General features: G+C 39.1%; 1 protein-coding gene across 2 annotated transcripts in view; it reads left to right on the plus strand.

Moving 5' to 3' along the window:
- Positions 1 to 12,905, plus strand: part of GLIS3 (GLIS family zinc finger 3) — a 299,994-nt gene that overhangs the window by 271,869 nt on the left and 15,220 nt on the right. The window contains exons 10-11 of one of the 2 annotated variants that reach the window (XM_006115134.5): positions 6,402 to 6,584; positions 9,038 to 12,869. In XM_006115134.5, coding sequence (XP_006115196.3) covers positions 6,402 to 6,584; positions 9,038 to 9,174 — 320 coding nt within the window. In that variant the 3' untranslated portion in view covers positions 9,175 to 12,869. Of the gene's footprint in view, positions 1 to 6,401; positions 6,585 to 9,037; positions 12,870 to 12,905 lie in introns of those variants that run through there. The other variant, XM_025180729.3, reaches the window with a different exon arrangement.

Consider the following 12,905-nt stretch of genomic DNA (forward strand, 5'->3'; position numbering starts at 1 on the left):
CTCAGTTTTCCCTGCTTGCTTGCCTACCTTGCTGAGGGACAGCAAAGCATTTTGTCTCTGCATGCTCTGGTTGCCCTCACTTGAGACACCACAGCACTCTGCAACATGGAGCCAGAGCTGCCCCTGGGCACTCTGGTGCTTCTTGTGGATGTGTTGCTGCGAGCCTGGCTGCACTTTCTGAAGGCTGCCATCTGGGAGGTCCATTGGGGGGCTGTCAGTATCCAAGAGGCCTTGTGGGAGAGCTTCCACCCTAAGGAGCACTAAAAGCCTCCCTGGTCTGCCCCACTGGGGGCTTGTGCCTCATTCCTCCCTCATGTCCTTCCACTTACCCCTCCCTAACCCCCTTTCCTGATGTCAAATAATACATGTATTTTCATGAACACAAACTCTCTTTATTTAACGAAACTGGGGGGGGGGGGTGAACTCTGGTGAGACTGGGGAAAGGAGGTGAGAGAGGGGAGAAGACAGGGTGAGAGAGGGGAGGGGGAAACCTTGGAGGAGGGAGCTGGAAGGGGGAAGCAAGGGGAAGAACGGGGAGGGAAAGCTCAGAGCTCAGGGCTGGGGGTCTCGCCGGACCAACTTGATTTTCATGCAAACCTCCTCCTGGGTTTGCATGTGGCCTTTGGTGGCCAGGCTGCCAGCTATCCTGCCATAGAGAGCCGCATTCCTCCATCTAGTGTGGAGATCATGGACGTTGGGGGCATCCCCCCCAAACCTGAATAATGTTCATGATCTCCACCCTGGACCAGGAAGGCACCCGCCTTCTCCAGGCCCTGGAAGGCTCCTGGTAGCTGGGAGACTGCTCCTGGGGAGCGGTGGAGGGCTGGCTGCCAGTGGCTTGCTGGGCAGTGACTGCTGGCTCTGGGCTGGCAGGCTTGGAGCTGGCACATGTGGCCAGAGTCTACCCCTTTAAGGGCTCCGGGGTGCGGGGAGGGAGAGGAGTGTTCTTGGTTGAGGTTGGAGTGGCTGCCAGGGCACCCTTGGAAGGCTGGAGGCTCCCTATTACGATATAAGTGTCTACACAGAACTTATTTCAAAATAGCTATTTCGAATTTGGCGTTATTCCTTGTGGAATGAGGTTTACCAAATTCAAAATAAGCGCTCTGCTATTTCGAATTAATTTCAAAATAGAGGTTTGGCTGTGTAGACGCTAGTAAAGTTATTTCAAAATAACTTTGCTGTGTAGACATACCCTCACTGTATCTCCTATCTATACTAACACAGTTTTTCTTTTTTTATCTAAACTGGTTTGGACAAGTTCAACCCTGATGTATATCCACTGATTTCCATAAAGCTGGGTTGGGATTAAAATAATTGAGCACAAGCTAGTAACATAAAGTGTTCATATAAATACATATATTTGAAAACCTGAAGATTTCATTGAGTCTTTTTTTAACACAAAGTGTTTATTATCTAAAAACTTTCCAAGATATTTTGAATGCTTCTAAAATAGTGTATGTCACTCTCTCGATGTTGTTCCCTAATTTTTTCTATGGTCTGTTTGATTCTCCATGCTATAAGCTGGTATTCATAACTTGAATGTGTGATGGGTGCATATTCATTGAAGCAACAGAATACAGCATTTTTCTCTTTCCAGCTTAAAAATGATTGATGAATTTGGTAATTAATTAAATGTGTGTGTGCTTTCTCTATTTTTTCTCTATTATATCTTCACAAAACAGCAGTTGTCTTTACATTGAGCCAAATTGCACAATGCTTACTCAGACAAAATTCATTTGCCTCAGCAGTGAGTGAGGAGGGAGGGAAGGACTTGGCTCATTATTCTTATCTGGGAGCTCAGTTTGTGATTGCACCAGGATACAATTTGCAATAGTCAATGTTATTGCCAGACTGTTCTGCATTAAGAATAGGACGTTGTGAAAAGGCACAAAGAAAGAATGAGTTCAGAGCAATGAAAGAACATTTTCAGCATGTGTCTTACTGGGCCCTGCCAGCTGTCTCTGACTACTGTAGATTGAAATGATTGTATTTCTGGTAACTGGTCTGACTCAACAGTAAACTTTCACAATGTAACCCAATACAGCTTGAGACAGCAGTTGTTTTTATGAGCACTTTTCAAGCTAGTTAATAGTGATGGTTTAAAGCGAGTTTTGGAAAGCTATTGTTTTTCTTTTCTTTTTTTTTATTGTGCTACTGTTTCTTTTCCCTTAAATGGCATCACTGAACTGAGGGGAGATATATTGTAAATAACTAACATGCTTTGGAAGCCAGCTCATTTCTGTTCCAATTACTCGTTTTAAATACAAAAGGGTTCAGAACACTGACCTAAGTCCTACACGTTGCTAAGATCCCACAAGTCCTACTAAAGTCAGTGGGAGTTGTTTAGCCTCTCTTGGGATTGAGCCTACAGTATGTTAGCACTGCCTATACCACACATTTGCTGACCGCTTTAAGGGAAGGGTCAGATTTATGCATTATTTTTCTACTTTCAGGGTAACCTGATGTCTGTTACCCACTCAAAGAAACTAATAAAAGATCAAAACTTTAAAGCAACTTATAAAACTGTATTTGGGGAGGGTTTCTCATGCAATCTTTTACGTGGACAAAATTGCCTGTGTGTATATACATGCACGCAGACAGATTGGTTGGCTATCTCAGTGTGTGTGAACTTAGATTTCTTACAAACTCCAATTTTACAAACTGACAAATAAGTGCTCTTAGAAATTCCAATTGAAGGTTCAGATTGATTTCTCCGGCCTTAAGTTTTTCATTTTGACTCAAGCACACTCTATACATGCCAGGATCAGTATATTTCCTCAGTGAGCCCGCAGGATTATAGCCTCAAGGGAAAAATAATTAGAATCATAAAGTTCCTAAACTGCACATCTCTTCTCCTGTGTGACAGGAAATCAGTTATATCACACAAAGTGATACAGCACGTTTTGCAGTGTGTTCTCTTTGCTGCTTTACCTGCTGATATTTATGAAATACATTATCCAGGCATAAACACTTAGCAAACATCTTCTATAGCCATTTTCCTAGGAAAGGGGATGAAAATATATTTGGATCATAGCTAGACTATAACAGTTTTGTAAAATGTGTTGTGCTCTTTCATGTAAGGTGCTATCAAAATGCAAAAGTATCCCTCCTGTGATACAATCCTAAGTCAGAAGGATTTTATTTTTTAATAGCCTCTGCAGTTTTAGAAATGCACTTTAAAATATTCTTTAAAAATAAGTTATACTGGGTGGCTCAGGTTGGACACTCTCTAATTGTTAGTAATGAACAAATAGGCTAATATATTCAAGTCACATATAATTTGAATGATATTTGGACACCTCCCTCTCAAAAGTTGTCTTCTACCTGATGACATGGAAGGAGATAGCTGGCTGATCATTTCTTAGTTATTTAGGGGTCAGCAACGGACCTTTACATCTTCTCAGAGCCATCCAAGCCATCAAGATGACTACTCTTTAGGGGGTAGACAATCTATAGACCTGACAGGACTAGCTAACTTCCAGGGAATTCAGAGTCTGCGATGGTCCCTTGACATCAGCAGAAGACAGAGATGGATGCTGAATATTTTCTGTCATCATGAATATACCTTTATAATTATTTGGTTGGCTATGACTAGCACTGTCTGAATGATATTTGTGCAATATTAGCCTGCTAAACTGCACTGAAGTTTCCACTGTAGTTTTCCACTGTAGTAGTAATGTATTTGACTTAGTTATTTGGTAACTAAACTAAGATTTGTCCATCACATCAGATTTAACACCCCCTTTTATAATACTTTTTGCTACAAGTATTATAAGGAAAACCTACTGGAATCATTAATGACTACAAGTTGACAACATTGTATTCACTTTACATCTCATCTAAGCTACAATTAACCAGTTAGCTACTGATTTTTTTTCTTCCAGCCTGAGAAGAGATTTTTCATCCAAACTTGATTCATAGCTCCAAATTTGCAGTGATCAGTTTAATTACTGCAGATGTATCAAGAGATGGGCTTTTTTATTTTAGTGCTGGTCAGGAAAATATATTTTACTTTATGAAGTTAGAATTAATGTGAGAGAACTGTGTCATGTAACAGTTAACATGTACTAGTTAGAAGAGTTAGCACTTCTGTTGATAGCAACGTCTGTGGAAGAAACTCGAGACATAGGAAATTCCTTAAGTTGCTTTTGGAGATGGGGATCATTTTTCCTTGCAGTGGTTTTTTGGTTAGGGATGTAATAGTGTAATTGATTAACTGGTTAACTGATAAGCAAAAGCCTATAGGTTAATGCTATAGACTACACACATTACCCCCTTCCTCACCAGTAAATTTTTTAGCAGGCTGGCCAGCAGCCCAGCTCAGTCCTAGCTTGCACCGGATCTGGGACCTACCCCTGCTGCAGCTCTGCATTTAAAGTGTATTAGGAGCCAGGCAGACAGGCAGCCTGGCTCAGTTCTGGCTTGCCTCGGGTCCGGGAGCTCAGATCCCTCCTCCCCGCAGACAGGGGCTGCTGCCACCCCATGCTTCTATGAGTGTAAATATGTCATAAGTGCAGTCCAATCACTCAGAGCCTGTATCAGAGGCACCAGCGTGGGGAGGCAGGCAGCCAATCCGTGAGGGGAGCTGTTTTTGAAACTGGCTCCCCGTGCGGAACAAGTCCCGCCTGGCATCCCACACTGCTGCCTCTGATAGAGCATCAGTCTGACCCCCGGGGACTATAGAATAGTCAACTAACCGATAAGAACTCATCAAGTTAATCAACTGTTCAATTAACTGATATTTAAGATCTCTATTTTTGGTATGATGTACTTCTGCATACTCTTCAGCATGAGAAATGGCATACCAGTACCTAGACAATGAACTGTTGGCTTACAAAATCTTCTGAGGCTGTATTGTTCCTGAGCTCATCTTTTAATGGGCAAGGCGATAGTCATGCATAATTTCTGGGAGAATTTTAAACATACTGGATTTAAACTATAAAGCCCTCAGCAGTTTGCCACTGTTTACTTTCCAACTCTTCCTCTCCTCATGTGATTTTTCAGCTGTTAAGATCTGGTAAGGCACTCAAGCTAGTAATGCATTGGTATAAATGAGAGAGGGCTGATAATAGGGTGCTTTGGCGGAGGAGCTTTGACTCTGATATTTTCTTCCATCCTCTCCCCTCTGAGTCTGCCAGAACCTAGACTGATTACCTTCAGAGCATGCTACAAGCTTTATCTATTTTTCCAGGTTTTTCTAGGGGAGGGAGTGGGTAGAAAGATAAGTCTTGCATCTAAAGGTGGGGAAAAGCCATCTGTTGTTACTGAGCAAATTTGTAAATATTTTTGACCCAACAATGGTTTTACCTTTGGCACATGCTTTAAAACTTGTAATCAGGACATTTTAGAAACCCAAAATAAATGTCTTAGCTGTTCAGAATCCCAGCCAATAAGCCTATTACCTTGACCTCATGTGCAAATCTGTAAATGGATGGGAAGACCATGATTCCACAGGATAGTTCATTCTGTTGTATGCCTTACCAAGTTGTATTACAGTAGATTCACCCTGTCTGTTGCTGGCTAAGAATTGCAATCTCATCCATTCTGAACTAGATTATTACCTCTTGGTTACTTGATATTTGCAGAACATTAACTCGCTGGATATTTGTATGCCTGTTAATAATCATTAATGTTCAATAAAGAACATGAAAATGAGGCTTCTTTTTAAAGAAACTCTGACAAGTTTTCAAGTGATTTAGACATAAAAGATCAGATTCTCATCTGGTATAAATCGCTACAGTTGAAAGTGTGTTGATTTATGCCAAATGAGAATCTGATCCTATGTCTATCTTTAGGAATAGCTAAGGGGAGTGTAAATATGTCATAAGTGCAGTCCAATCACTCAGAGCCTTGTACATCAGTTCACCATCTCCAAGTCTTCAAGTCAATTTCAAGGACTTGGATAGGATTTAATTTGACACCTTAAATCCAGGGCGAGGGTTTTATATAGTAATTATTTAGGCAAATCTTTCTTTATCTTTAATGAGAGCTTTTTCTGAGTTTGAATCTAAGTGAAGTTTTCAGGATGTCAGATTTTTTAACAGGACTGTAGGAAAAAAAAGGAGAGTTTTAGTGAAAATGTTAGTCTCCATATAATGACTCCTGATCTATTTCTGCCTCCAGAAAGGTGGTGGTAGAACCAAGATGGTTCTAAGATGGATTTAAAGTAGTTAGGAGCCAATGGAAACCACATCTTGTGGAGGAAGCATTACTGCAGAGAATATTATAATGAACTGGATATTAAGGCAGAATAACAATTACCCTGTGTCAGCAGGGTTTCACTCACTGTGCTTGTCATTATAGTGTCTCTTTATCTGATAAAATATCTTGTCATTATAGTGTCTCTTTATCTGTTCAGATAAAATATCAAATTATGTTCATGTCTTACTCCTCTGTTTTAGGCTTTTATGGGCAACTACAGACTTTCTGCCCTCCACATTACACTGATGCTCAGAGGAACATACAACATGGTGGTTCATGTAACATGGTCCCTCCTTTTGAAGACTGTCTAGTTCCCACATCAATGGGTCAGACAGGGTTTGATGTTTTCCACAGAGCTTTTTCAGCACATTCTGGTATTACAGGTAAGTAACTGTTGTAAACTACCTGTGTAAATGTGTAAATGTTACCATGCTTTGCTGCTGTGATGACTTCTAGTTACAATTAGAGATGATGCGCTTGATCTCCCCCTAGCTTTGTGGGGATGTTAGCCATAGAGATCTGGTGTCGGCACATCTGGCATGCATACACGCTATGGGTACGTCTAGACTACATGCCTCTGTCGCCAGACATAGGAAAATGAAGCGGTGATTTAAATAATCGCCGCTTCATTTAAATGTACATGGCTGCCGCACTGAGCCGACAAACAGCTGATCAGCTGTTTGTCGGCTCAGCGCGATAGTCTGGACGCACGGGTGTCGACATCAAAGGTATTTGTCGACCACCCAGGTATGCCTCCTGGGATGAGGTTTACCTGGGTGGTCGACAAATACCTTTGATGTCGACACCCGCGCGTCCAGACTATCGCGCTGAGCCAACAAACAGCTGATCAGCTGTTTGTCGGCTCAGCATGGCAGCCATGTAAATTTAAATGAAGCGGCGATTATTTAAATCACCGCTTCATTTTCCTATGTCTGGTAGCCTAATCTACATGCCTCTGGTGACAGAAGCATGTAGTCTAGACGTACCCTATGTATTGGATGTAGTGTTCTCTAGATTCTAAATTCCTGCACACAGACAGGCATATATTAGCTCATGTATTCCCTTTGAAATATCTTCCGCTGGGACTTGTGAAGTCATTCTGTTCCTGCAGTCCACTAGAGTAGCTCATTGGGATGACTCAAGCCATTGGTTTTGCTTTATACCTTTTTGCCCACTATAATTTTCCTGGTCAAGGAATTCATTTGTCTAGCTGTTCATGGGTGCATGCAGCCCGTAGTGCACACAGCAATTCTATCAAGATTTAATTGCTCATTTTCTGTTAGCTCCTTTATAAGGATGTGCATGCTACCCTGAAAAGATCAAATTTACACCTGGGCAGAGTACCTGCACAAGCTGCATGGTCTCTTCTGGTCATGTCTACACTGCAATAAAACTAAAACCCCTGCCCCGTGTCAGCTGTTTAGGATTCATGGAGCTATAAAGTTGCAATATAGGCATCCCAGGCTCAGGTTGGAGCAGTAGGCCTCTCCCCACTCACAGTGTCCAGTGCCTGGCCTTTGGCTCATCTACATTGCAATTTTATAGACACGCTGCCCAAATCCTGCAAGGCTGAGTCAGCTAACATGGGCCAGCAGTGGGTGTTTTTTTTCGGTGTAGATACATTGCATTAGGGTCTGAGTAGAACTTAATAAGTGATGCATAGGCCATGTGCTGTTCCTCTGCATGGAGGCAAATTTCATTTAAAATGTGCTACACATTTCAATCCTGGTGTGAGGTGCTTAACAGCCCTATTATATACCTAACTGCCAGTTTTTATATTCATGGCAGCCATCTACTGAAGCGTTTAAAAATCTAGTCCAAAATAAGGTCCCTGCTCTGCAAACAGTTCTCCTGTATACACCTAGGCTATGTCTACACTGCAGGGTTTTTGTGCAAGAAGTCTTTTGCCGAAGACTTCTTGCGCAGAAACGTATTGCACAAAAGCGCGTCCAGACCTCAAAGTGCATCGCTTTTGTGATGCACTTTTGCGCAAGAGATCATCCACACTGCATGAATGGTCTTGCACAAGAAAGCTCTGATAGCCATTCACAGAATGGCCATGAGAGCACCTGTGCTTTTTCAGATAGATAGGCTCTTTTTGCGCAAGAAACCCCTGCGGAGCATCAACACATGCCTTTTTGTGCAAGAACTGTAGCGCAAAAAGGAGTTATTCCTCGTAGAAGGAGGTATACCTACACTGCAAAAAGTCCTCTGCTCTGTTGATTTATTGTAGATTTTCTTGCGCAAAAATGTGCTTGTGTTGACGCGCCACAGGTTTTTCTGCAAAAACAGGTGTTTTTGTGCAAAAACCTTGTTGTGTAGATGTAGCCCTAGTGCCTATTGAAATTTGGTGTTTGCATGAGAGGGTTCTCTACACTACAATATATTCCCTACAGAAGTTTGCTGTGGGGGTGTTTTAATCCTATATTGTGTGTGTGGAAATCTCATAACCATAATCTGAGCAGCAGAGCAATGGGCAGATTCATAAAATAAAAGGATCTTCAACTAAACTGCACAGTAAAGGGAAACTCCACAGTGGAGCCTCTGCATGATCTATCCATCCATATAGTCACACACACAGTGGATATAATTTGTGTATGCACGTGTATATTATGTATGATTATATGTACACAGTGTGTGACATCCTCATCTTATTGAAGTCAATTGGAGTTTTACCAGTGATTTCTATGAGGCTAGGTCTTCCCTCATAGTAAGCAGTTCAGCTGAACCATTAAGTTCCCATGTATTTTTTAAATGCTATTTCCAGCTGTTCTTCTGTGTAACTATTACAGATAGTTGGTCAGTGTTAATTATTGATTTCTGTGTTCTTTTCCAGTGTATGATCTTCCATCAGGCTCAACAGGCTTCTTTGGTGATTCATTGCGCAATGGGTCTGAGGACACCAGTTTCCTTCAGATAAATGCAGTGGATCGTTGCCCTAGTCAGCTTTCCTCTGTCTATACAGAAGGTTAAAATAATCTAATTCTAATTACAAATATTCTACTTCATATCATCTTTCCTTTCTGATGGCGAGGAAAAAATACAGTCTTCTACCAGACTCCTGTATGAAAGAGGGGGAAATGCAACCACCAGACACTTCACCTCACAGAAACAGCCAATCAAAGGGGGAAATGTCAGTAAATCAAGAAAATGTTGCCAAAACTTAAGCAATTGTTACTTTTCTTTTGCTCTGTTGCATGGCAGCACTATTTTTTTTATTTCAAAGGGAATTCAAATACTGAATAAGAAACCCGCTGCTAGCTGTAATCTTTTCAAATTGAGTTGGTGAAATCATTTAAGAATACGGTTTTGAAAGGGGGAGGAAGAAATGTAAGACCTAAAACCAGAGAACGCTATGAACATTGTAAAAGACACAGCTTCTTGCACAATTGTTTGTCTGTGGTGCTTACAGAGCTAGATATACACAAAGACAAAGAAAGGGAAAAAATTTGAGACTGATCATAGAACCACCAGTTAGAGGCATTGTTGGGGCTTCTTGGAGCCAAAGAACATGGCACTGGATTTCCTGCAATCCTTGTTTTGGTTTTCTGTTCCATTCCACTAGAATTTAAGCCTTTCAGAACAGCTGTGGCTATCTTGTTCAATATTATTTGCATTTGAACATTTTATACAATGACTAAGTCAAGTTTAACTAAAAAGGCACTAGATTTCTTTTATATTTGAGCAGTCCTTATTAGCACTGCTGTGGAGAATTTAATAAATAATGATAATCTTTCAAAATATTTTTTAACCATACTATGCAATTTAAAAGAGATTTATATTTGTGCTGTAGAATGCTATAGGATGGTTAAAAATAACCTATAGAAAAGATATCATTATCCATTAAATTCTGTAGCTTTTTAAAGCAATTTATATGAAACCTTGTTAAATTTCTATTTTTCCCTATTGACTTCATCCTTATACAATTCTACAGAACTTTTCCCTGAAGACTGTTACATTTTAGGGTTTGTTGATGTTTGTGCTAGGTTATTCAGAGATCTACAACTGAGTTGTTTTTAACCTTGTGATGGCCTACAAGTTTTAGCTCAGGCTGAAAGCAAATCACTTTGGCTATTTTAAAACCCACAATGATATGGAAGGCGCAAGGAATTAAATTACGCAATAGAGATGTGGATTTTGCCATTGTTGTGCTCCTGTGGAATTGGAAAACAATTTTTCTTATTTAAAATTTTATTTTAAAATTATTCATTCGTATTGTGAATAAAAGTTGTGGGGATTTTTAATGTATATATGTGCTTATTAATATGATAGCTTCATATTATGGCCCTAAAATCTGAAGAAATTTTTGCAGTCCAACAAGTTTGCATGCTGAAATTTATCAAAGTATTATTCACAGAAGAGATTATAATTTTTCCAATGGAGTCATTAGTTTAGATAGCTACATTTTGAAATATTACCCAGATACCTGCTTGTACTGAGATACTGTTATGATCTGTCTAGTAAATTCATTCCTGATTTAACTGCACTGACTTTGATGAAGTAGCACCAGGGATGAATTTGGCAAAACACCAGGCCTCAGAGGAGCCTCTAAAATCGATCACATCTGCACATATACACTTAACTGGCAGAATTTCATCTGTTCTATCAATAAAAGTATACAACATTTAAACAATTAAGTACATACGCACAAAAACTATACAAAAGTAACAGGGTATGTCTTAAATTTAGAAATTATGTGTAAAATTAATCCCTGTTGTACTCTAACTCTGACACGTGGGATGAATTTGGCCCTCTGTCTTAACTCACATCATTGTGCCTAGACAACATATTGTCCTATTTGCTATGGTGAATGATGTTACACACTTATTTAAAGCATCTGCACTGAGCTGCAGCACAGCTGAATCTCTGGCCCAATGCATTAACCCTGAATTGTAGTGTTTTCTAGAGATTTCATTTTATCCGGTATTAAGGGCCCTCCAATGGTCATTGCACACCTTTGACTTCTGAAGGAGTTGTAAGCATGCTTAAAGTTACAATTTTAGGTTCACAGTGCTCTATCTTACACCACTGAAGTCATCAGGAGCAGTATTGTGGACGGTCAAGTCAGTTAAAAAATGTTTGCCTTACTGCAACTCTGATATGGTTGTCCATGATTTGTCATTTGTCATTTTCTATGTATGAAAAGCGAAAAATAACTGCAGAGTTCAGATATATACCTCTTTTGACCTTTGAAGCTACTGAAAGACATGTTTCTAATCTCTGAACATACAAACTATCTGGTGAGGACTGCTTATAAAGAAAGATGATGAGAGTCTCAGAAGTGGTACAAGAAAGAAGACAAAACACAAAAGGATGTTGAGTGTTTTCCTTTTTGACAGATAAGTTTGAAAAAAAAAACCACTCTTGCGAGTCTTTTTTTTTTTTTACTGTGCACAACTTTTAAAGTGCCTTAATCTTAAAGAAAACTGAATACTATCTCCAGCAGCACTTGGAGATGGGTTACCATTCTACAAAAAGGGGGATTCCCGTTTACTTCTATATCATGATAAAAAGAGAGATAATTCATGATTATTTCATGATCATTCTCATAAACTTCAGGAGATCCTTTCGCGGTGGCTGGATGTTTAACAAAAAATACTCTTATGTGACTTTTCTTGAATATTTAAACAGAATTTTTTGTCACATCACAAATGAAAACTGGTGCTTCTAAAAACATACATAGCTTAACACAAGTTACTGAATTACATGCAAATACATGTGCCTCAACATTTTGTTTTTGTTTTAAATTGCTGGAAAATATTAACTTTCTAAAGGGATTAAATCTAAAAGATGTTTTTATTTTAAAAAATGGACATAAAACAATATTGTAATTAAATAATTTACAGTAATCTTTTTTATTATTCTTTCATATTCAAATGGTGTATTTATATCTACAGGATAAAGGGGTCTACACTGGAGTTAAAATGTAGTTTCAAATAGCATTTTGTATCAAAAAGAAAGACTTCATAGGTTTCTAATATCAGTTGCCGAAATATTGCAATGTTAGTGCTGTCTGTCACGATATACTTTCATAATTTCATGAATCATTGTGAATGGCTTTGTATAAACCTACATTTCACTGTGTTCGTTACCAGTTTTGGTTGTGTAATTTTATAGCATTTTTAAACAGCACTTTTTGTTGTTTGCGTGACTTTTTCTAGTTTTGTTTGTTTTGTTTTGTTTTGTTTTGTTTTGTTTTGTTTTGTTTTTTCTTTTTTAGGAACAGGTAAAGCAAAAGACACACTTTTGAAATTGCACATGTGTGTTTAACTTTTTCTTTTGTACAGAAAGCAGAGTATCTTGTGTAACATTTTTACACAAAGCACTTTGGGGAGGAGAGGGAGTGAAAATAAGTTTTCTATAAACGTTACCGATTCTTGTACATATTTATACATGCTCACATATAGAGAGTTGAAGTCCATATTCCATACTGTATATCTAGCTGATATTATTGTACTGGCACATCTGTTGCATATTGCAAGTTATAATCTTTTAAAGAATTAGCGCCACTTTTTTCTATTAATATGTATAGTTTTGTGATTTGTTATAGTTATGTTTCATATAATCATAAGTTATTTTTTCTTGTTTTATGAAGTCTTTTTTATGTAAAAGGTAAAATGAAGGGTTTGTGCATATGAAACAAAATAAAACTGGAAATTTATAACACACTGACATGACTGGTAGAAATGCCTTAAAAAGACTGC

This window comes from Pelodiscus sinensis, chromosome 6, assembly GCF_052426305.1.
Source record: "Pelodiscus sinensis isolate ZL-2025 chromosome 6, ASM5242630v1, whole genome shotgun sequence".
NCBI lineage: Eukaryota > Metazoa > Chordata > Testudines > Trionychidae > Pelodiscus > Pelodiscus sinensis.